The following is a 27468-nucleotide window of genomic DNA, read 5'->3' on the forward strand; positions in this document are numbered from 1 at the left end:
GTTACAATAAATATTTAGAGTTGACTGGTCTGGATACAGATGCTAAAAGTGTTAACCTATTTAATAACCACATAAGATAACGAAGCATACAGCACTATTTACTTCAGCTGTTATTCGGCCATAATCTGTTGCACTACCTACCTCTACTTCTCACATAGTTCTTTATGCCTTATCGTCGTAAAGCCCACGGTCCTGCCTGTAGTAATATACTTCAGTGTAATTTAAACCATTTTCAATTGCAACAGAGTTTTTTCTTGTTTCAGAACAAAAGAAATTCAACCATGTTTCCTACAATATTAATTTCAAATTCAACTGGCAATATTTCTGTATGCTTGGCCTTAGGAGGTTATAATAATGTCACCCATAACTTTTAACTGCGTTGTTTTATGCGATAAACATAGCATCAAACGCATTTGCCGCAAACCCATTTTAAATCAGGTAATCTAATGACCGTATATACTCGTAGTTTTACGCTGTAAACGCAGTGCTAAGCGCATTGTAATTTTTCCCTACATTTCGTTCAACGCTGCGTCTATCGAATAAAACAACGCGCGGTTTATGTCATTATAGTGGTCAGCGGAGCTTATAGCGGCCCATTTAATAAATAGTAAAAGTTTAGCAACACTTAAGCTTCCGGTAGATAATATTTAGCCATTTTAACACGTAATAGACCATCGGCTAAACCACACGCCTTCTTATTTTTTAATTGTGGTCAAAAATCGTAAAATTTCTAAATGAATTTTTAATGAGCCATCGAGCTCAAAACGCATTTTTTGCGTAACTAATTTGAATTTTAAAATCAAGGATTTGAGGTTTCGAATTGATTATGCATTTGATGATTAGTATGCAAATTGCAAATTGTTGAACGAAATTTTTGAAATTAGGACAAGTTTCTAAAAGAAGGTAGGTACATTTTCTTCCCCAGTTATTTCACTCACTTTTGCGGTCATTCATCTTTTGTCTAAGATTATATCAATTATATGTTCGATACTATCAAGCGCAGGAATCTACAACATTTGGCGTTTGAATTGTTTTGAACAGTTGGTCATAGAAAATGGATCCACAAATCCTGTCAACATTCGTAGAGTCAGGCGTAGTTGTAACTCTGTTCCGACTATTAAGTGACAAAGCGTTCCACTCGTCATAATTTCATAGGAATCTGATTTTTATCGTAGAATTTCCACAGTCTGTCACTACAAAATCTGCGTAAAGTTATAACCTCTCCAAACGTCATCGATAATCGCATGTTTTACAAATTTTGCAATACATTGCGGCATTTGGTCGATCGGTTGAATTCGATGGTCTTACTTAGCCAGCAATCACATGCCATTGTTGCAACGTTTGTAGAAGCCTTTAGCTTGGTCCAACTCTATTGTTGCACAGATAAAATTAACCTTCTCAAATAGGCAACTTATCTAATAATCATTTACTGATCGCAGTACAATGAGTTACGCCTAAAAGACAAATGTAACACCATTGTTAAGTTCAATATAAAACGGAAGTCTATAATAATTATAATTACGTAAATGTTATGTAATGAACAGTAAGCGACGACATACAAGTAATGTACACCATAAATACCGCACTTACTTTCTCGGTTTCTCTTTCCACAAAATAACTTGCATATATTATTTGCCGTTCTAAGGTTTGGCGGGAAATGTATATAAATTTTGACGCCATTTTCTGATTCGCCATTCGCGCGCTGGACTTCGACTGAAGTGCATTCAGTCAAAATTTAATATCACTAATTTTAATGTATATTACTGTAAGCATTGTGTTAGTTTAAGATATACTTGTATAGTGAATAAATTATATCGCTCTTGTTTGTTTCATTTTGTACTAACATTCCTAGTTTCTAAAATAACGAACTTTGTATCACAAAATTATTTACAGGATTATGCTGATTTTCTCTAGAAAGTTAGTTCTGGGAAACAGAGTATTTTTCATGTACCTTTAAGAGTATCCATGTTCTGACTCAGCCGAGCCGTTTGCAATGTAAAGAAGGCGTAGCTTAATTGCAATAGTACTTATTTCCCAGATTTCTAAACTTTCTAGACAAACCAGCATAAAATTCAAGTTTATTTTAAGCGTGGAAATTAAAATATTTTTTGATGAAGTTGATAAATTACATAGGGGCATTTTAAATTCCACGAGTAAAATACCTATTATACAATTACTTATTGGATCATTGACATAATATTGTCACTCCTGTGTAGTTCACAACTTCACAAGTAATGATTTTCTCACATAGGTAAAAGGAATACTCCTCTATAAGATAAGAAAGGGCATTATAGCCTTTGACTTTGAGTATGTCCACATAATCTAATGTTGTGTATGAACTATGAACCTCCTCAATGTTTATACTGCAAATGATCATACGAGATATCAGCATGGAAGCCCTCCGGACCAGCGGAGTACCGGACCTTCTGCATGCGTCCGTCCGGAAGGAGCACATGGTAAGCTCCGTTGGTGTTCTCGCCATGCTTGGCCTCTTGGTGTCCAAAATCGTTGCCGCTGTGGTGGTCGCGAACTCGGTAGCCGAACTCGTAGTTGGCTGCGTAGTGGAGCTGGAAGTAAAGGTAATATGAGACACAGGGCGTCGGGAGAACACTCTAAACAACACTGTTTTTGAGATATACTTAGACAGATTTGGAATAAGGGAATTGCGACATAGGAAAAAATATGGGTTGCTGGAGTGGCAGTGTGAAAACTGCTATATGTAGTCTCTTACAGTCCGTTTGTTTAACCTTTCCGCCGCCATTGACTTGATATAAAGTCAGTACATTTCGTGCCCCACACGCCACGACTTCACATCAAGTCGTGGTTTTGGTCAGGTTTGTGTATGTGCAATTTTTGTCGTGGCGTTGATGATTTATTACTTTATTGACGTGGCGGTGAAAAGGTTAATAACCTATATCGACATCTCGCGATTCTCAAACATCAGGATGAGGGCATGACTATAAATAGGTAGGCACCCTTACCATAGTAGCGTTATGCTAACGACTGCCTTAACTCAAACGCAGTGGCTGCATCTGGCTTGCACCAAAGACGAGGGAGATGCATTTCAAAGTCGTGGTAAGGGTACTGAACCAGCACACCGTAATAAAACAGTCTTGCTGTAACAGGCTTCCTTATATGTATTTTCTGTTAGACTCCCATTAAGAATACTCAATTTTTAGACATTACTTTGATTTCATAGAATAATACTTTTTTTTAAGTAAACAGCTAGCTAATTACTTACTCGTAAGTATTTTGAATGAGGATATTATTAAACAAGTTATGATTGGTGGTGCTAAAGAACGTTTTCCAATATTTTTTGCTTGATTTAACAACCTTTTACCTTTTTTATACCACACCTACATTATATATAGATACTATTATACATCATTATAATCTTTTACAAATAAAGATATGGCTTAGATGGTGATTGAAGTTAAGTAAGGTAACCTATTAAAAAAGACAGAAAAGTTCGATTATCTCGACAAACCACGAAACCTTTACTAGACCTGTAAATGCATTATCTGGACCAGCCTATGCAGCAATTAGAAGGTTATCCACTAATTACTGGGCACCCGGTATACGTTACATATCATATATGAGGTGCTGACATTATGTACTACAGTGGCGAAAATTGATTCTTTAGCAGTTTGCGGTTGAAGTAAATTTATTTTTACATATACCTATATGCTAAGAATGTCTAATGTAAAGTGAAGTATTTGTGAACTTTTATTTTGTGTTATAAATATCACCCTTCCTTTTTCTTTCGTAAATGATTTTCGTTTTTGTTATTTTATGTATTCACTTATGATAAGTTCAACTACTTTTTGTTTGAATAACATGTAAATATGAATGGTAACAAAATAAATGACTGTTCTAAATGATCTTATGTTTATTAATTACACATAATTAACATAAACGTGCTTAAATAATTAATCAAATAACTTATTAAAATTAATTCAAGTAATGTAAATTAGTATAACATTTACAATGTTTAGATAACGATTACATGTTTCATCATCATCATTATATTATTATCCAGTTCTAAGGTACTTACAGAGAGTTAAATGCAGTCATAAACGATATGTTTTATAATAGTACATTACGATATAAGTGCGAAAGAAAGGAAATCACTCTTGAAGATTTAAAACACTCGCTTCGGCCGTGTTTTTATTTATCGCCACTCGTTGCGAATTACCTATTCGCACATGTATCGTTCAACGTTTTATAGTACATATGGCCCTTTAAATTATTGAAATAGTTACGTAGCCAATTATCGCACGTAGTGCAAGTGAAGTAGCACCATATGTACTGTAAAACTTTTTAACGATGCCTATTTATTTCAAGTGATCATATTGAAAGTAAAATATTATAAGCAATCTAGAACTTCAACAATCATAATTACTTTAGGTATCTTGCCAAATAAATAAATCTTCTAACTTACCTGAATGGAATTTGCAGCTATTACAAACTAAGTTTCAAGAAATTAAAATACTATCACAAAAAATATTAAAGTAGGTAACAAGAAAACTTAAGCTCAAATTAAATATTTTGTGTTTACCTGAAACTATATAAAACTTGTTTAAATAATTTAGCGTACCTTTAAATAATCTTACCTAGTTTAAATGCGATAATGTGTAGGCAGTACCTAGCTATTATTTGTTCTATGGTTCAATAGAGAATGTATCAAAACCTTGGTTCTGTTTAGTTCACGGTCTTGCTTTGATGACTATAAATGCCTATTTATAATTAGATTAACGACTAATAGGTTATAATAGTAATAGGTAAGTATATAGTAATAAAATAATAGGTTTATAATCAGAGAGCGCGGAAAAAATAAATTAAACATATTTCAATGAAAGCCAGTTCCCTAAAAGTTTGTAGGAACTATTTAAATGCGTATGGTGAATTTAAAACTTTTAACATTTGTGGTATTTTACTAATATGCATGTTTATATGTAATAAATCACAAAATTAGGTAGTTGAATAATTGGGCTTGTCAGTGTCCCGTAATTTTGTGTATTTTATGCAAAGTTTTCTTTATTTTGGCTTGCCTGTGACTATCTGGATACCGTCTTTTATATTTCCTGTGCCCCGTCGGTCTTTTGCGTTTTATTTTAGGCGATGAAGTTTGGAAAATATCCAAGTGTTGAATATTTAAATTGTGGTGTCCTATCAAGTTTTTTAGCTGCGATTGAGATAATACGTAAAGGGGTTCGGATTGTTGCGTTTTATGTCCACTGGGAAAAGAATAACTTGGGTTAGGACTGTAACTTGGTGGTCCGTAAGTTGGAGGTCCGTAAGAAGTATCAAAATTTAAAGGTGTACCGTATGACGTTTCAGGAACACCATATTGGACTTCTGGAAATCTTTTCCTGTATTTATTTGGATTCGTATTATATCCAACAGTAGCGTAACTTTGCGTCGGCAAGCTGTATAGAGAATCTTTATTTGTATGTTCGTAATCGTAATCAAAATCGCCATCGTATTCATAGTCTTCATCGTAATCTCTTTGATTATGTCTATTGGGACGATGTGGTCTAATATCACCCTCATAATCGCTATATGTGTAATCAGTAGCTTCTCCTATAGGGAATTTTGGGGTTATTAAGAATGTTGACATGTCGTTAAAGCGGTGTCTACCTCTTGGGTTTAGTCTGATAAGCGATTCGGCTTTAGGAGCTGCTGTATCATTAGTTACAGAAACGGAAGAATTAGTAATTTGTGGTACAATAAAGGGAGCAGTTTCAAGGGTTGATCTGCTTGTTCTTTTTAAGGATTTGGAAGGTTTATTACTTACACTGTCATCGCCGTATGCAGAGATTCCTGTGCCATCTCCTGTCAAATGTTGGATTCCTGTGTGTTGCGCATTATGATGAAGATATCTTTCGCTTTGGTCGTTTTCGTCTGACTGTGTTCCATCCTGAGTTGCAGCATACTGGGTCGCAGCATACTGGGTCCCATATTGCGACGGTGGATATTGTGGCTGAGCATATTGTAATGCCTGATAACTTGGTTTAGCCGAATCTTCATTTACATAATAATCAGGTTCTCTGTACTTGAGTCCTGAGGAAATAGTTTGACTGGCAACTTCAACTTTATAATAATTGTTGTTTTTAGTTGTGGTTGTATCTTGTGTGGCAGGCGCTGGGGTTACAATAGGTTGTACTCCGTAAGGTTTGATAAGGTTTGGTCTGTGTTTATTGGGGTCTTCAATATCGTCTACTTGTTCAGTTATAGGTGTATGATCCTTGACTATAGGTTCAGGCATATAAGCGCTAGCATAGTGTGGTATTTGGGCATATTTTGTATGATCATACTGCTGCGCTAGATTTGGGCTTGGAGCATCTTTTAAATAGAAATATAAATCTATTGGCGTCTCTAGATTATTGTGCTTTTCTTCTTCTTCTTTATTCTGATTTCCTGATACAATTAAGGCATTTAGTCCAGATAATTGTTGATCTTTAGAGCTGGTTTTCAGTAGTGATTTTAATGCATCAATATCTTGAGCAGATTGATACTCTTGCATTTGATAATATTGCTTGGGATAAATAGGCTTCTCCGTGCTTGGTATAGCTTCTGTATACAACTTACTTTCATGTGTAGCTTGATGATAGTGTTTCAGACCGACATTGCCATTAGGTTTGATAGTTACTCCTTGATCATAAGTAGGTCCTGGTGAAACATAGACAGTCTGGTATCTTTTTGGCTGAAGATATTGATGATATTGGAGATCTAGTGAACCATGTGACCTATGGTTTCTGCTCCTCTCTTTTATAATCGCATCAGCTTTAGTAATCTTCGTAGGCTCTGGACTTTGCAGTCTGATTCTTTCAACTCTTTTAGGTTCTACTCTTTTCTCCTGTCTTCTGCTCTTTTGTTCTGTCTGCCTAGATTTAGGAGTAGTAGCTACTGCTTTAGCGTCTCTTAACTTCGCTTGCTGTTGTTCTAAAGCAAGTTGATGGCTCTCTTGTGATTCGTGGTAAGCTTTCATATAGCTGTCCATTAGTATCGGGGCTTGTGTCCATCTTTGAACTTGAGCTCTGTGTTGCCTGATTCTTTCTGCATTGAACATTGCTTGCTGATTCTGTGCATGTAGTCTTGCATTTTGTTGGGAATTTCCTGCTAAGGGATTGCCATAAGGTAGAAAGCCTTGGGTGGTGAGTTTCTTTTCGTCTATTCTGGATTGTTCGTTAATGATTTCATGAACCGGGCGCGCACTTGTTTTTACTGATTTTGATATGGTTACTGGTATTATTAGGAGTAGCGTGAGTATTGTGTAAGGCGGCATTTTACCTGAAAAAGAAAGTAAATAATAAGTAAAACATTCGATTTGTAAATCAATGATACCCAAAGATAAATTTAAAGTTAATATACAGTCGATTTCAAAGACCTGATTAAAGGAAATGTGTCTATTATAAATATTTGCTCACGTCCCTATGTGAATATTTGTATTTGAAGCATATTTGAAGTAATATTTTTGAACAGAAACCATGCATACCCGCATACCAGTATCTCTTGTTTTAATGATGATTTGATTAAGTCTCAGGATCACAATGTTTAGGAGAAATGTTAATATCCAATGCAATTCCATTAGAGATAAGTATTTAACCGCCAAATTCGAGCATCGGTTTATCCGGTATCCTAACATCGATGCATAATACGAATACCAGGATTGCAGGCAGGCAAATCATATCATCAAACGGTCTATGATTACGAAATATTTAATAGTTTGAAGGTATGAATACAATAAATAAAAGAATATATGGTTTCACATCGCGGCTTTTTAACGAAGGCATGTTTTATATCCCCGAAACGAAAAAGCAGTTCGATCGGCAAATTTCTCTGTTATTTTACTAAAATTAGTTAGTACTTAAGTATTGGGCAGGTGGACTAGTAAATAGGCTGACATCGAAATGCCATTTTATCGAAAATAGAATCAAAGTAGGTACCTTAGTTGGTATCAATCGGGAAGTTAGGTAGGAATTTTGGCTATCTACTTGTGTGTAATACCACTACTCATATCTCACACTGCTACTCAAAGTCGAAAGGCAGTAACTTTGTTTGCACCCCATACATAGATAACACATTTTTCTTTTGATTGACAGACCAAGAGGAAGGACCAAGGGGGAGGAGGGAGGGAGGAAGGAGGAGAAGGTTTTTTAAAGTAGTACCGATTTGTTCCATTTGCGTCTCTAAATTGCGTGACCTTTGTCTCATATTTAATGCTTTACAATAGCTTTTTACTTGCAAATGTCACGATTACATTCCTCGTAACATAATCGACAACTAACGGCTTCATAATTAATTATATTATTATATAAATTATTCATAATGCGCTACACATCCATATCTTTTCTTGTCTAAGAAACCGGAAGGAAGGTCAAACCGATCATATTATATTACATCATACATAAATACAGCAAATGAGCTTTCACACACATGACCCGTATTTCACTTATAAAAATGTCTACAAATTTGGGTCTTAACCCATCGACTTAAGGTTGAAGGGTGTGTAGATATTTATGAATGAACACATGATCGTGTTACATGATTAATGAGGTAATATGCCTTGTGGTTATGTAAAAGTAAATCACTCAAGTTCATCCTTGTATTTAGGAAAATGTATGTCATACATGATTATGTATTTAATGCTTGTCATACTTGTCTTAAATTACATTGCAAATAACTGTTTTTTTCTAATGTCAATACCTTTTTATGTACCTACTCGTACGTATGAGCCTAATGGTACTGTTACACATGCTGATTATTAGCACGAAAGTATGCCACTATCGAGCAATTGCTGTGGAAGACGGCGTGCTTTAGCGCGTGTGAATAGGTTTGCTTATTGAGCATGCTAGATCACAGTGGTAAAATGTTAAAACTAGCATGCTTATTGTTAGCAAATGTTAACAGTTCAACAGCACAGCCTCACCAGCACGCCGCACACGCCAGCTAAGCTACCGGTCGCCTTCACCGCGACCCCGAAACCTGGCCCCGTTCAAACGGTATCACCAGGCTAGGGGTCGTGGGGTTGGGTAACGATCGGTAGCGAAGAGCTGGTCTACACCAGTCACACACACCGTCCCCCAAAAGACGGCCAACTGACCTCCCCACCGGTCGGTGGGGAGCGACCCGCGACAGCCGCCGCAGCCGGAAGGCGGAAGCGGCCCCTTATACCCCCCTGACGGGGGGTATCGAAAGACATCCAGTCAGTTCATAAGCTTGCACATATTAAGCATACTGATTGCACGCTTTTTAGCATGCTATTCTAGAACTCATGTGTAACAGTAGCTTAACAATCCGCGAGAAAATGCTGCCAGCGTCTTCGGTGCTACGCCAAAGACGCTATTTTGTTTAGTCATATTCATATTTTTGTTTGAGTTTAGTTTTTGGTATAATCGAAACTCAGTGTTTTATTAACATAATAGAATATATACAGAGGTATTGCTATTTTAAATTAGTTTAAATTTTAAACTAGTTTAAATCTAAAATGGGCCCTTGAGGTATTGTACCAAGGATGCTGGCGGCATTTCCTCATTGTATCGCAATGCTGATACGCTGTGCCAGGAAGCATGTGCATTACAATTTTCAGCATATTTTCGAACATTTTCGCCCTTATTTTAGTAAATTTGTATCGGATGGTCGGTTTATTTTTATAACCAATTTATTTTTTAAGATTCTCTGTACATACTGTACTAACACTATATGGATCTTCCTAGATTCGATACAAATAAATAATTGAATTAATTTAAACTGTTTTAATTTCATCACCTTGGTAGCATAGACACGCAATTATAGATAGAATAAGTCAGAAGCTGCAAAATTGGGGAATTTGGGTGCCAATCACTGTCGTAACGAGTTTTAAACAACACAAACATTTGAGAATAAATTGCTTGCTGCTATAGGTAATAACCTAAGACTTTTGGCAGAAATTATTTTCCGTATACAATAGCCAATCCTGATATTATTTAATAAAAAAATATTTTATAAATTTTGCACTTAATATAGGTAGTTATTTAGAAACACAGTGTACATATTTTATTTGGTGCTTCTGTACAAGTAATGACAAGAAGGTGCATGTAATGATGCTTGTCACTAGATAACAAATATTTGAATACTGTTGTGCAAGTTTGCTTGTATGTAAAGTACCTATCTACTTACGCATAATGTCTAGATAAATATTATCACTACAAGTTTATTAAGACGGAAGAGGAGGGCCGCTTCTCCATACAAACGTAGTCCCCATTTTCCTCTATGGATATTGGCATTATGGAAAATATTTTACATAATTTGATGTATATTAACCATAGCTATGTCCCTTCGTTTGATTTTTTGATTATTGTAAAAATTAGGAGCAAAAACAGATCTCATACAAATTTTTTAATACTCTTAACTCTTATAATGAGAAAAAAATTGAAAAAAAAACATAGCTGTGCGCATATTTTCAATAATGTGAATATCCAGAGAGTAAAATGAGGTCTACGTTTATATGAAAAGGCGATTTTACACGGGTCATCCAATTTCGTCTTAAGGCATTAATTTTGACTAAAGAATACCTATACTTAGGATTATCTATAAATCGTCTCAGGCTTTCTATCGTATCCATGATTGCCAGAGTCAAATAGGTATTTTATTGCATTTTATGTTCATGTTTATTTATAGATTATAGCTAGACAGTCTCAATATGAACCCTGCTATTAGCAAGTAGCTTCTTTGATTGGGTTTAAGGGTTCATAAGTTTCGTTTGGTTTAATATAAAGTCACATTTTTATTGCTAAAGTCACATTTCTGTTGTTGCCGGCCAAGCGTGGCTAAATTATAAATCACGCGCATTGTTGTTGAAGTTGCGTAACACATCGCAACCATAGTGTGATTCGTAGTATTTAGTTTATATTGTTAGGTATAATATATATTAGTTTTAAGGTATCAATGGCCCACTCGTTTGAAATAAAGTTTTCATTAATTGGCTAAAAGTCACGAAAAATTTAACTTTTGTGGCCATACCGCGAAAACCGAAATTCGCAAATCGCGGGGATCTTTCTCTTTTACTCCAATGAAGCCGTAATTAGAGTAATTAGACAGAGAAAAATGCCCTGCTCTAATGGGCGCTGATATGCATGTTGTTACGCCAAAATGGTATTTATCTATGGGCCAACGCCAACTAACAATAAACTGACGTTTTAATTAACAATGATTGTAAATTACAGATTTTAGGAAAAAGTGTACAGTCAGCGACGGAATCGTTAATCGTGATAAAACAATCTTTGATTATTTAACTAAAATTCATTAGAAACAAACTTAATAACACTAAACCGAAATTAACCGGTTACACCGTTAACCCAGTGTGAATTGTACTGGTAACCATGGTAATTCCAGGTTTTACCGCTTAACTCCGGGTCAGTGATTGCTGCAAGTGGCCCTTAGCGCCATTTGCACCATCCCACTTAGCTCGGATTAACCGGTTAAACCACTGACCCACTGTCAAATTGTACTGATAACCATGGTAAGTCCGGGTTTAACGGGTTAACCCCCGGGTTAGTGGGATGGTGCAAGTAAATGTACCTAAGTTAAACAAATAAATGTCAACATATGCAGTTTCCGTCACAAGCGCATTGACCAAGACTTTCACTATCGGCCGGCGGGAAACCAGTTGTACGTCCGTCAGTCTATCTGGGCTGAACGTGTTTCGCATATGTTAGCCTCACATATAGGTATATAAAACGAACGGTAAAACAGATTAAGGTGTTTTTATTCATGCTGTGTTTGTACAATCGCCATCAGATATATTGGAGCGGTCAAGGTGCTCAAAAATATCTGAAAAAGCACTTTAAGGGGAAAGGGGACGATCGATTCTCCATAGAAACGTAGTCTTCATTTTACTCCCGGGATAAAGACATTATGGAAAATATTTTTACAGAATTTTATGTATTTTAGTCATAGCTACACCCAACCGTTTGTTTTTTTTTTCATTTTTTAAATTATTATAAGAATTAGGAGCGAATAACAGGTTTAATGCAAATATTTAAATGCTCCTAACTCTTACAATATTGAAAAAATCGATCGAATTATAACAAATTGTGTACCTATCTTTTTTTCTTTGCCTAGCCTTTTCCCATGTCATTTGGGGTCGGCTCTCTTCGTCATTCTTCGCCAGGCGTATCTGTTCTGGGTCGTCGAAACATTTATTTGGGCTTTCTTAAGGTCGTTGTTAATGACGGACATCCAGGTCGTAAGGGGTCCTTGTATATTTTCAATAATAGTCATATCCAGAGAGAAAAATAGGGACTACGTTTGTATGGAGAGGCGGTTTCGGGGTGGCTTCTTAACGCCTTGACAATTGGCCGCTCTAACTGTGTATCAGAGATCATGATGCATTGTATTTTTTTGTTGAAATTATACAAAATAATTTTATTTATTGTATGTAACTTTTAAGCCGTCACGTCCTCGCCAGGCAGTAAATGAAGGACTTGAAGCAGGCTATTCGAAATCGTAATGTTCTTACGGTAGATGTCGCTAGGATCCCATAGACCTATGGGTCTTTGGGTCGCCATATGTGGTGGAAAATTTGCTGCCTATGGATGAGCACTTGGTGGCTCAGATGGCAGAGCTCTGCAGTATCGATTCAGAGGCCGTGAGTTCAAGCCAGTAACACTCGTAAGTACCCAAGACAGTAATTTTTCCACTTTTAAATTTATTCTAAGCAGAATAGAGGTGGTCGAACAAGCAATCGAGGCACAAGGTAGCTCTTGAGAGGGCAATTACGCAAAAGATCCTATTGGTATTGGCGGAGTGAATCCACCACAACTTCCACAAGGCCTCCCGAAACATTAAGATAATTATTTTGAGATGTTATAAGCAATTGTTTTTTTCTCGTTTTACCTGAGGATGAGCGATGGGTACCTCCATACCCATCCCTTAGAATTAAATGGTGCGTAGTTTTAAATCGACTAAATAATTAAGTATTTTATACCAATGTTACACAATTAAATTAAATTAAATTAAATTAAATATCCGTTTATTTCAGGCCGGGGCCCATAAAGAAAAATGTTAGTTACAATTCCTTAGATTATGTTAGCACCTACTCGTATACAAAAAGTAATTACAATGAAATTATTAATAATTAAAAATTAGAATAGATAATACATAACAATAATAATAATATTCCACAATAACCAAATAAATAAAAATAATCAAATTAATAATAACAATGATAATAGAATAAATATTTACATTATATATGCATGAACATTATTTTACCACTTATTAGGGTCAATGACAAAAAATCCAACAAATGTGTAATAATTATCTCATGAACATGTTGTGAACATACAAGTACAATAACATTTTAACATTGTTTAACATCGATACGCATTTTGCAAGATTTTTTAATTTGTTACAGATTACAAGAGATATGACATTAACAAAGGTACGTTTGTTTTTTATTTAATTTATGACAGCGATTTAGCATGATAAGATATAAAATATGATTACTTATACATTATGTTGATAAAATCACTCATAAAAGTAGGTCATATTTATAACGAAGGTACTTATAGAATAATATAAAATATGATAAGTGCATAAATATGTGTACAATTTAAGAAATATATTTTTATGTATGTCTTGTTAATTTCGTACTCAAAGGGTAAAACGGGACCTTATTACTAAGACTCCGCTGTCCGTTCGTCTGTCACCAGGCTGTCTCATGAATAATGGTACGGAACCCTTAGTGCGCGAGTCCGATTCGCACATGGCCGGTTTTATTTTGTATTATATGAAAAAAATTAAGGGTTAATATTGCAATTAAGGGTGAAATAAGTATAAACTAAGACTATATTCCAATTTATCCCGTAATTAATATGTATACCATGTCAGTTTTGAAAACACCGTAAGTTACGGGTTATTTTACCAACTCAGTGGTAAAGATTTTAAAAGTTAATTGTGTTTATTTTGTTCGGAAACATTTAGACATTAAAATAAGAGAGCGTCCGATACGACGATTAAGATTTTTATATATCCTTCTCTTTATTGACCATCCGTTTGTTGCACAAAAAGCTTTAATATTTAATTAAATTTGAACATAAAGTTCATTCCAACCTTGTCCCAATTAAGTGGGTTCGCAAAAACCGGCGTGTGCGCAGCGCGCGGCAAAACCGACGAAAGTGTCGTGCGACCATCATTGTGTTATGTAATGTATGTATGGGAGCTTATTATTGTGAGTGTACAGTTAGCAACTACAGTCTGAATACGTCAAACTTGCTTGCTATTTTTGTTGTAATACTATTCACCTCATCATCATTATTATCATTATAACGCTAATTAAGGTACTTTTCGGAGTAAGCGCTTAGGAAATGTTTTCATAATATTTACGATGGCGTTAATTACAGATAGGGTACAGTACAACATGTGCATTTTGTTAGAATTTTAGCTTATACAATATAGAATATAAAAAAAAAACATAAAAAAATATGTTAAAAAGCTGCAATTTTTTTATATATGAAAGATGACCTGCGTACATTCTCCTTGAGTGGGCCCCGCTCTTACATCTAAAATTACGTCTAGGATTTTTAATCGCTATTAGCGATCCAGTTTTTGGGATTCGTTGCAGCGCAACCAGGCACCCATGAGCCATGGCAAAATGTCGGAATAACGCTTCTATCCTGTTTGTAGACATTTTTTAAAGTTAACGCACTAATTTATTTAGAAATGTAACATTTAAGTCATGAAAATACGGTAAGAACATATTTCTTGTTTTTTTTTAATTGATTTTTAAATGAAAAAAAAAATCATTAAAGCGAAAACTATAATCATAGAATGCTGAAGCGAACGACATCAAAATCAAAGTGATTTGTTAAGATTTAGTTAGTGGAAAACGTTTTCTCCCGAAATGGAATTTCATACAAAAAGTACCGTTATTTAGCTAGCGCAAAGATATTCTTCCCTCTTAAACCCACCCAAAGGAGACTTACCATTGATGATGATGATGATGACTAGCGCTCTAGCTTTGCCTGCTAACTGTACTAGCACGTAAGTGTATGGGAGTTTGACCATTGATGATGATGATGACTAGCGCTCCAGCTTTGCCTGCTAACTGTACTAGCACGTAAGTGTATGGGAGTTTGACTATTGATGATGATGACGACTAGCGCTCCAGCTTTACCTGCTAACTGTACTAGCACGTAAGTGAATGGGAGTTTGACCATTGATGATGATGATGACTAGCGCTCCAGCTTTGCCTGCTAACTGTACTAGCACGTAAGTGTATGCGAGTTTGACCATTGATGATGATGATGACTAGCGCTCCAGCATTGCCTGCTAACTGTACTAGCACGTAAGTGTATGCGAGTTTTACCATTCATGATGATGATGACTAGCGCTCCAGCTTTGCCTGCTAACTGTACTAGCATGTAAGTGAATGGGAGTTTAACCATTGATGATGATGATGACAGGCGCTCCAGCTTTGCCTGCTAACTGTACTAGCACGTAAGTGTATGGGAGTTTTACCATTGACGCGTGATATTGAACTCTTGCGTGATCGCCCGCCGGTTATGTTACTCTCACTTTTTGTTGATTTTATCTCAGTTCAAACAGTTTACTTTTATCTGTTACCTGGGTTACTGTCTACTGTTTAATTAGATACATAGATGCAGGTAGCTTTGTACGTTTAAAATAGTCACATACATTATTTATCAGCTGGCATTTATTTGTCTGCATCGGCATTGGTATATGGAGCACGTATCTACTTATTTATAATTTTCTCCAATTCCAATCCAATTCTCCAAATGTACCTACAGAGTCCGTCTAAGCGAGTTTTGCAAGACTTGATCAGAACACAGTGAAGTGGTGTCAAACGCCATATTTGTATAGAAATATGGTATTAATGATGACAACCACAATTTGTCATTGTACATTTCATGCAGAGTTAGATTGGCCCGACTCTAGATAAGTACTATTTTTCTTTATTTATTCTTTGTTTTTTTAGCATGTTTATTCCAGTGTTTCAGATTTTTTATGAACATTTCTCCAATGCATCACGTAAATACAAATAAAAAGGTCAGGCCTAAAACTAAAACGTCACGAACTGGAACATTTTATTACACTTTGTTATAGGGTAGGGATAGGTTAATTTTTTTAAATATTTTCATTGTCCTGTTTTTTGCCCCCAAAAAATGTGGAGTGTAGCTTTTTAATTTTCTCCAAGTAATGTACAGCTAGAAAGATATGCGACTTTTTTATTGATTTGATAGAAGACGGAAATACATGTGTGATGTGACAAAGTGATTAGAAACAAGACAACGAAAAGAATTTTGTCCCAGGTAAATCCAGGTGCAATATACTGATAAAGCAATTAAAAAAATAAACCCAATCCATTAAGTTGAAAATGTAACAGAATGGGATATTTGAACAACTGAATAATTCACAAATAAAAATACCTGACGAAAATTATGACGCAAACTCGCATGCCGTAAAATTTGCCCATTTTGCTCTCGAATTTGCAAAAGAATAGTAAATTAAGGTATTTTTTTATTATTATTATATTGTGGTAAGTTGATGTATATTACCTATGCCAATTTAAAGTTTACGTACCGGCCAATAATATATGTATCACCTCCATGTTTTTACGGTAAAACTTTTTATGTATGTTAACGGGACCAACCACGGGACATTTAAAAGAAACTTTGGAGTATTTTTGATATTTCACCGACATCAGTAAAATTTCTACCGCTTCATGCGTTAAAAGTTGTATGTTCTAGTCGTCCTTTATGTTTTCTATTTATTTAATGAAAGACGCTGTAATTGGTTCCAATATTATTAACAGATTAAAACTTTGGTTTTTTGCTACTTCTTTGTGCGAGCGATGAGTAAAATTGTTTTCATGTAATTGGCAGTATTTCATTACAGTATTCATCATTTATTTGTTTAAAATGACTAGTAAAATATGCAATCTACAAACAGTATAAGGTTATTATATTGTTTACTCTATATATGCTCATACGAAAAAACATAACGGTGATATATTATTGCCCGGCACTGCATCATCATTACTATCTATCGTGTGATACAATAACGTAAATGAGGTTATGATATAGTTTTAATAAAAAGTGGCGGTGACATAATCGGACAGACAGACGGACATGATGAATCTATAAGGGTTCCGTTTTTTGCCATTTGGCTACGGAACCCTAAAAACTGTTGGGGCATAAGCTTAGAATAAATTTAAAACTGTTAATATTACTGTCTTGGGTGAGACTTGAACTCACGGCCTCTGAGTTCAAGTCTCACCCAAGACAGTAAATTTTCCACTTTTAAATTTATTCTAAGCTTAATAGCATCGTTCGCAGACATTTCTGCTTGTTAAAAACAGAAAAAAAATTTTTTTTTGGGCCATAATTACCAAGTGAGGAGCAAAGGCACAATTTACGGTGCTTATTGACCCGTTTTCATTGCAGTATGGTATAATATAGTACAAATTGTGTCATAAGTTCGGAATCTCACAACCAGATGCCCTTAACGAAGTGAACGTAACGTGTTGAAACCAGAAATTAGTATTAGAAGTTTGCCGAGTGGGCGTTGGTTAATCGAAGATTAGCTTGTAAAGTGGGATAAAATATAGAGGATTATTCTGTTTAGTATATTTTACATGATTTTACAGAATTACATGTCACGTCGACAATGTCGGAATAGCATTCTCGAATATGCACTAAAAAAAGCGGCCAAGTGCGAGTCGGACTCGCGCATGAAGGGTTCCGTACAATTTAAGACGTATTAAAAAAAATCTACTTACTAGATCTTGTTCAACATTTTACCACTTCGGACACACATTTTATCACTTTGGAAGTGTCTCTCGCGCAAACTATTCAGTTTAGAAAAAAATGATATTAGGAACCTAAATATCATTTTTGAAGACCTATCCATAGATACCCCACACGTATATGTTTGATGAAAAATTTTTTTTTTTAAATTTTATGACGTATAAAAAAAAAACTACTCACTAGATCTCGTTCAAACCAATTTTCGGTGGAAGTTTGCATGATAATGTATATCATATATTTTTTTTTGATTTTTCATTCTGTTATTTTAGAAGTTACAGGGGGGGGGACACACTTTTTTTCACTTTGGAAGGTTCTCTCGCGCAAACTATTCAGTTTAGAAAAAAATGATATCATAAACCTTAATATCATTTTTGAAGACCTATCCATAGATACCCCACACGTATGGGTATGATGAAAAAAAATTTTTTTTTTTAATTTCATGACGTATAAAAAAAAAACTTCTTACTAGATCTCGTTCAAACCAATTTTCGGTGGAAGTTTACATGGCAATGTATATCATATATTTTTCTTAGATTTTTCATTCTGTTATTTTAGAAGTTACGGGGGGGGGGGGGGACACACATTTTACCACTTTGGAAGTGTCTCTCGCGCAAACTATTCATTTAAGAAAAAAATGATATTAGAAACCTCAATATCATTTTTGAAGACCTATCCATAGATACCCCACACGTATGGGTTTGATGAAAAAAGATTTTTTGAGTTTCAGTTCTAAGTATGGGGAACCCCCAAAATTTATTGTTTTTTTTCTATTTTTGTGTGAAAATCTTAATGCGGTTCCTAAAATACATCCACTTACTAAGTTTGAACAGTACAGCTCTTATAGTTTCGGAAAAAAGTGGCTGTGACAGAATCGGACAGACAGACGGACATGACGAATCTATAAGGGTTCCGTTTTTTGCCATTTGGCTACGGAACCCTAAAAAAAACAATTTAAAACAATTGAAGTTGCATACGGTTAATGCTTTCAACAGTTCCATATGAGCTTATCGAACAAAACAGTAAATTTTACTGTTCCGAAAAGATAGTAAATTTTACTGTTTTGAGTAGTTAAATTGTAGTCTCTGTTCGTTTATTTTTATCGTTTTTCAATACTTAGAAATGTACAAACAGTTAAAGTTACTGTTTTGTATTTTACTGATTTTCAAATATTTGTTGTATTGTATAAAGCAGTTATTTTTAATGAAAATCACTTTAATTTGCGCTCGCTAAGATCATATTTTTTTCAGTGTGATAGTTAAATAGAGCCAGACCAAGATAAGTTCGCAGCGATTTTGAGAGCGCAGACGGTGCACGGGTTATTTTAAACATCAAACTTCTATGAATTCATGACGTTTACTTGACACTTGCACCGTCTGCGCTCTCCAAATTGCTGCGAACTTATCTTGGTTTGACTCTAGTAGGTTCCTAAACTACAGTCGATTTTTTAATGAAATTTGTAAATATCAATGTTGTAATTTGTAAGTGTTGTAATAAATCGATATCGAATAGTATAAGTTATGAATTTGAAGTGGATTTAACTAAGTATTTACGAATTTATACATAATATAGAACTGCATACTCTTTAGTCAAACCTTTGCACAAAACTTTTTTTTTTATATTATGAATGTACTCAAGCGGTAGCGAGTCAAGTGGATTTATTATGGATATGATCTGCCAGTGTTAAGTGACATACCTTTAACCAGTAGGGCTAAGATGGTCGGCTCTTTTTCATTTGTCAGCATGCCTGTCACTTTCTAACAAGTACGTAAGTGCGAATGTGACGGGCATAGTGACAAGCGATAAAAATGGAACCATGCTGCCACTGCAGAAACGTCACTTTTCACACTGACAGATCATATCCATAATAAACCCAGGTCAAAATCAGAATACGCCTCCGTGTTATGTGTAGGCAGTTATTTCTGTCACAGTGTTTCGTTCCGTGACAATAATTTTTTTTGAAGCCTTTTCTTGACGGCTTTAAGGCTCAACAGCTGTAGGTACTAATTTATATACTGTCTCATAAAGTCTTAGTCATAACTAACAAAAACTAGTGTAACGTAAATTGATCGTTTTTATTATAATTAAACTTCGGCGCAACGTTTTAATCCAATCGCTCGCTTAGCACCAGCGAGTTAATCACGAAGAGTGACCAATATAAATCAATATTATAAGACAATTTTACACAGAACCCCTAGTTTAAAATTATTCGATAGTGAACCGTGATGTAACGCGTTTGCGTTTATTCTCATTTTGTATGGGATTTTGAGTTTCCAAAACGTCCCGCTTGGCGCGCTGTTTCTAAATCCCATATAAAATGAGACTTAACGCAATTGGGTACGTCACGTTTCGCTATCGAATAAATTTACACCAGGGGTACAGAACACCACAGTTTTGACGACCGGTCTGGCCTAGTGGGTAGTGACCCTGCCTATGAAGTAAATGGTCCTGGGTTCGAATCCCGGTAAGGGCATTTATTTGTGTGATGAGCAGAGATATTTGTTCCTGAGACATGGATGTTTTCTATATATTTAAGTATTTGTATATTATAGTTATCGTTGTCTGAGTACCCACAAGTGTACTGAACTTGTGTCGTGAGTACTAGACAACGATGTATATAATATATAATGGTAGGTATACATTCTTTAATATATAGAAAATAACCATATCCCAGGAACAAATAATTGTGAAAAAAACACAAATAAATGCCCTTACCAGGGTTCAAACCCGGAACCTCCTGCTTCGTAGGGACAGTCACTAGTAAAAACCGACTAGGCTACTATTATAAAGGATGACCCACGCTAAAACGGTCCGGGTCCGCGCCCAGACGTCCGACACATCAGTTTTCACTTTTTTCATTCAAAAGCAAATTAAAACTTCATCTTCTCACCGGATCCCGTTGTTTCGCATAATTATTGTAAGTCATAATGTAATGATAGTCATATTATCATTAGTCATAACTTTGAAACCGTTAACTTTTCAGGAATTTCCTTGGGTTATCCTATAGATAGGTTAGGCTAGGTTTGTTTTATGACAATCCTGAAACATTACGCGTTTCTGAGAAAAACCAAATTATCGCTAACGAAAATGCGGACAAACAATACATTATGACTTAAAAACTTTATGGGACACAATAGATACCCTCTTCTCACACATCAAACTTCTCACTCCTAGTCGCCTGTGTCTATTACGTTACGGCTTAAATTCCCCATTTTCTTTTATAATCAGTGCCCCTAGTGTAAATTTAGTCGATAGCGAAACGTGACGTACGCGTTTGCGTTAAGTCTCATTTTGTATGGGTTTTTGAACAGTGCGCCAAGCGGGACGTTTTGGAAAGTCAAAAATCTCATACAAAATGACACTTAACGCAAACGGGGGGTACTGTTGTTCACATTCTATCTGTTTTTGAATAATTCTTATTCTGTTCTTGCTGGTTATTATTTATAAAACTATGTACCTGCTCCGCATTGTTTTTACTATTCTTACGTTGTAACGTATATTATTCCTATTTAAAAAATAAAATAAAAAAATAAACGTTTATTCACATTTCATGCCTTATAAATATTTACAATATACTTCTGCCAAACCACAGAGTGGTTTGTTGGCAGACGAAGCTCCTATAATATGCAAGCTAGGTAGTCTATATGTTAAGATTTAGGTTTTAAGTTTAGGGTCCACTGAAAATCAGTGTCGTTGCACTATGTGCTCCGACACGTGCTGAGTGGTTTCCTCTTTGGGACAACAAATTACTAAAGTCAAATGATAATTTTAAGATTGTGTGTTGTTTCATATAAATTATTTTCATTCATTTAATTTAATTTTCTATAAAAGTATCACGTGATCTCAGATTATCCGTCACAGGAATTCGAGGTCATATTACACTGGTTACAATTACTTGAAATCATCGTTTACGCCCATGCAACCAATAGGAACACGGCCTGATCATATTTCCTCGAATAGAATGACATAATGTCAATACGGAAATGACAAGGCATTGTCAGAGGCAATTATAATTTGAAATTAATACTTATTAGTCTTTGTTGACATCAGCTTAAGGCCAAGACAATATAAACATTACATTATTAAACAAGGCAAAAAAAAGCAGTATTGTTATGACAAAGAAAAACTTGTCTAGGGCACCCGCCTTAAGAGGAAGGAGGACGGCCCATTCTCCATATAAACGTAGTCCCCATTTTCCTCTCTGGATATTGACATTTTGGAAAATATTTTTACATAATTTGATGTTTATTAACCATCTATGCCTTCGTTTGAATTTTTTTCGATTTTTGTATTTTTATAAAAATGAGGAGCAAAAAACAGATTTCATACAAAATCTAACGCCTATAATAATTAAAAATTCTAAAAAAGAAATCAAAGCTGTGGATGATATACAACAAATTGTGTCAAAATATTTTCAATAATGTTAATATCCAGGAAAATGTGGACTGTTTGTATGAAAAGGTAATTTCGCGCGGGTCTTCCACATTCGCCTTAAGTGATAATCGGATAATCACCTATTGGCTAAGCTAAAGATAATCACTAATAATACATTTCTGAGGGCATTCAACTTATAAGGTGAATAATTATTATCTGTCTAAAGTGTCTGTCTAAATTTATAAGACTAGACGCAACTAAAAGAACATATTAGGATTAGATTAGACCACTTAAGCATTTATAAGTACTATCAGGACCTGTTTGGACTTACATTACTATAATTTATCTGTCGTTGTATAGTACAGCAGTGTAATCAACTTATAAGCACCATATTAAAGTTATTAAGCTATTTTAATGATCAAAAAACTATTTTTATAAATGAAAAAAAATGGGAATATAATTAAAAATTCTTATACAAAATTCGCTTTGAACCTTACACTACTAATTGTAATATGTGTTGCAGCACTACGCTCAGTTTACTATTTCAATACCAAATTAAAAACCTTGTTTGACCGGAACGTAAAACTCGCTCTCCATTCAAACACCACTAACCCACATAAAAGTAGACTTCCTAATTCACATAATAAATTCAATAGAAGAATACGTTCCGTTTCACAAAAGCGCGGATGACACGGCATTACGTAATGTGACGCAACGGAACGCGTGTTTTGGCGCCATTTCTTCCGGTCCGACCAATAAGGATAGGTTTCACTGGTTTTAAATTACAAATCGTGCAAAGGGATTATGTATTCAGCCAGTATTTGTCATGTTTTATTCAGAAGGATGCGTCTAGTTTGTGCGTGTTACGTGTGAGGTATAAAATGTAAAAATTCTGTTTTAACATTTGGTTTTGATGAATCTGTGGTAATAACAGTTTAGTACCGATAGAGTAATGATCATAAATACTGTATCATATTAAACAATGAATTTTGTAATCAGTTATTAAAATAAAAGTCTAGTATTAAAATGAAAAGATTGTAAGTTCCACGGTAAGCTCAAGAAGGCTTGTGTTGTGGGAACTCAGACAATGATATATATAATATAAAAATACTTAAATACATACATATAAAACACCCATGACTTAGGAATAAATATCTGTGCTCATCACACAAATAAATGCCCTTATCTTGCCATGGGATACGAACCCAAGACCATCAGCTTCATAGCCCTCTGCCTACCCAACTAGCAAATTGGTAATAACATCTGAACCTTTTACGACTAATTCATCGTAGGTGCGTCGTAAATAAGCAAGTTTTAAAACGTGATGTTGTATAAATGTCATTTATACCGCAATTTAGTTTAAATGCAAATTGTTCTTAAATCGCAGTTGTACAGACGTTTGTTTAACATAGTAATAAAGCAATTTAATCACTGTCGTACAAAAGTTTTAACCAAGACCTTTTCCCGGTTTTACAACCTCAATATGACATCTTACAGCACTTTGGTCATAGAAAAGCTTTATGAGTGATTACTGTACAACTAATCATAACATCAGCTTTTTACAGCTGTTAAATTGCTAAAGTGCCATACAACAGTCATAAACACGACCGTCTTATAGCTAAAAGATAGGGATTACGGCTTATTTGTTTCATAAATTTTCAGTTCTTAATACAGTGTTGATACACAAAATGTTAAAATTAGATTGGAAAAAGTGGAAGCAGTTCAAAAGGAGCGGTACTTATAGATGCAAAGTTCGTCAGAGTTGTGCTTCTTTACTTACTAGCACAGACTTAACTTCAAAACTGTTTGTTTCACCTATTAGGTTCACCAAGTTCACCAGGGAACCCTGAATTAGGGTGATGGCGGCCGTATCGTGTTGGCTTAAGAGTTTTAAGTCGTAAGCTAGTGCTTTTATTTATAAATGAGTCATATAACTACTCATAGATAAAAATTAAATTAATTTATTTAATTAAATATAATAAATAAACAATATTTAAAGGGGGCATTAAAATTTTCTTAGAAAACCTAGTAAATTCGTCGAAAATATTATGTTCGCATGCGTATCTGATTTACCCATTACCCATTTTAGTTGCAGTAATAGATGTCGAGTCGGTTATACTTAAGTACCTACTTAAAATGGTAAAAAGTATAATATTTTTCACGACTTGTTTGACCGGCAATCATCCATGCACAGTACACACAAACAGGTAATTATATTATGATTGAAACTGCTTCGCTATTGCATTTCACCGACTCATTAGTCGTAGAAACGTCTGCATTATGATCACTCTACAAGCAATTGCATTTACAAATCGAGAACTTACGATACTTTTCCGACTAAAAAGTCGTTTAATTTATTTTTTATGACAGCTGTAGGACTAAATGTACTTGCTTATGACGATTGAGTGACCACTCAACGACTATTTAGCCATAAAAACTGCGCCAAAATCGCGTCATTTAAACGTTTGTATGCCTTAAATTGCATACCATCAAGTTTTATGAAAAACGTTTGTACAACATTTATATGACATATTTTTGCTAGTCGGGTACACAAACACAGAAATAGACGACCGATCTAGTTGGCCTAGTGGGTAGTGACTTTTCACTACTACTACTAGGCCGGTCGTCTATTTCTGTTTGATTCTTATGTATATTTGAATATCACTAATGAGAAAATTATTAATGATATTAAAATCTGCATAAGAACAAACCTGAATAAATATATTTTTTTATTATTATAAGAACCTAATTTGTGTATAAGGTCAGTAAATGAATTGGTAATGAGAAGATACGTGACCGGTGACGGATTATAGTTACATATTATAAGTAAGTTCCGAATTTAATACATGCAAGCAGAGTACGAAACTATTAAAGCCAATCGTACGAATATAACTCATCTTACTTATAAAGTTTCTATTCATGTTCTTAGAGATTTCTAACCGATTTAGCACTATTACTTAATTAGCTTTTAGTCGATGTTGTACTATTAAATGGAGTTTAGTACTAACCAATTAGTAGTATTAGTACGTTGTACCGATGTCATTTACAATTTATATTTATTTTATTTCACTTTTACTGCAATGTTATTAAAAATGGGTCTTGAGATATACGATTAATACCTTCTCTAGATTTCGTTGAAAAAAGGTTGCCAAAGTTGGAAAACCCTATGTCCTAATTACCTATACAGAAATAATTTCTGAATGAAATCCACAAATATCGATAACATGAGGCCAATTCGATTTTTGATATCCAAATGTCACTTTGTCATCATGGCGTGTGTAATTTGCATATATGTCACGCGAGCGAGACGCACTGGCGAATGATAAAAATGACAACTTTTTGACCTCAAAATGCAAGTTTGAATAGGTTTCTACGACCAAGAAAAGATTACATAAGTTCAAATAGGCCTCCTAGGGGCGTGTGCACAGTTGTGCAATACACAAGGATGTGTAAAATGTTAAGGAAAGTCGATAGCCTCCGATAAATGGCCAGGTTTGCGGACGTCCTTAACCCGAGTGTATAAGTACCGATATCACACGCACCAACTTAATACTTAATGGTTAAAACATTCACCTGTTTAATGATGATGTTTTAAGGTTAAGGTTTGTCTACATGAATCGATGCCGTTGATCGATCAGATCGATTAGAATCATATAGTACAGTTGTGGTATGAAAATATAACGCCCTATATACAGGATCATAGACGACCGGTCTGGCCTAGTGGGCAGTGACCCTGCCTATGAAGCCGATAGTCCTGGGTTCGGATCCCGGTAAGGGCATTTATTTGTGTGATGAACACAGACATTTGTTCCTGAGTCATGGATGTTTTCTATGTATATAAGTATGTATTTATCTATATATTTATGTATACTGTCGCCTAGTAATAGTAAAAACTTTGGTTAGTATGGGGCTAGATCGATCTGGATAAGATTCTTCATAGACGGAAGAAATTATACCGGTTATCTCATAAATGGAAACTTTAACAAGATTGACCTTTCTAACTTCCTCTGCGTTGCGAAATTTGTAATTAAGATTTTATCTCGGCCATGCATTTGAGATAGGTGCAGTTTTAACATTAACCTGATTGCATTAATTTAAAGTAATAAAAATCATATTAACCTTAAATTTACATCATGTTTATTCTTCTTATAAATGTAGCTGCAAAAATAAATATTATGTAATAATCTACCACAAGTGTTGCAAGCTTTTGTTCAAAACTGTGTTAGTTTAGAACTTTTTTAGATTTCTTCACTTAATATCGTTACAATTGTGTTCTTTATAATAAAATATGTTCCACTTGATTCTTTTCAGATTGTTACTATTTTATTATATCGTGACGTACGTACGAGAAACCTAATTATATGTAGGTTAAATAAAAAGGTTTTTTTGCCGAAACCGAAGTTTTCTGATACATTTGGTAGCAGTGTTGGCCGAACGTTAATTACGAGTAGAATTTATCATTAACCATTACAAATTGAACCGTCCGTTACGGTTTACGGTTCAATTTGTAATGGTTAATGGTCAATTCTAATTAACGTTCGGCCAACACTGTTTGATAGGATTGACTTTTATAACGACTTAACTTTTATAAAAAAAACTTTAGCGGTAAAAAAAATCTAGTGTTTCATTTATAAAATAGAAATAAAATTAATTATAAATATATACACTTACGCATTTTCCCAAATCCTAAGCTTCCAACAAACGAACTCCTCTAAAAAGCTAACCCGGTATCCAGGATTTCAAACACACTTTCCACTAAACTTAATAAAAAATAAGTTATCCATATAATCCTGGCTGTTTCACATTGATAAAAAATTAATAAAAAACAAACGTAGCGTTCGATTGAGTTCAAACTTAGAACTGGCAGGTTGAAAGGCAACGTTTTTCGTTTTAAATGGCATTGCGTGGTGGTAAACATTGGGAATATCAAATCACTCCGTGTACATTGCTGCTTACACATGAGGTCGTAGAAAGCTGTGTATAGCAGAACCAGCAACGGTATCAAAACATTTTGATTTCGTAGTTTTGTGGTGAAGATGTATCATGATTATAGTGGAAGACTGAGCTTTCATTAAGTTTTAATTCGAGTGATTTATCCAACGATATCTTGCCTATGATTGCTTTTTAAATGGCACGGTTTATTATGTCATAATAATGTTAACCTTTGTTTAACTGGCTCTATAGACATTAGTGTTGGGCTTGTTAACATAAAAAAAATATTATTGTTGATACTTTCCAGAAATACATAATCGTAATGCACGATTATTAACATTAAGAATAAGAA

The 27468-nt window shown here is 34.7% G+C and overlaps 1 protein-coding gene across 1 annotated transcript; it reads right to left on the bottom strand.

Moving 5' to 3' along the window:
- Positions 1-27054, bottom strand: LOC133531174 (uncharacterized). Its single transcript, XM_061869306.1, has 3 exons — positions 26856-27054; positions 5798-7293; positions 1-2567 (listed from the first exon to the last, which is right to left on the bottom strand). Exons 1-3 carry the CDS (start codon positions 26857-26859, stop codon positions 2352-2354), a joined length of 1716 nt encoding a protein of 571 aa, XP_061725290.1. The 5' UTR covers positions 26860-27054; the 3' UTR covers positions 1-2351.
- Positions 27055-27468: the final 414 nt, after the last annotated feature.

The sequence above is a fragment of the Cydia pomonella genome, chromosome 24, assembly GCF_033807575.1.
Source record: "Cydia pomonella isolate Wapato2018A chromosome 24, ilCydPomo1, whole genome shotgun sequence".
Classification (NCBI taxonomy): Eukaryota; Metazoa; Arthropoda; class Insecta; order Lepidoptera; family Tortricidae; genus Cydia; species Cydia pomonella.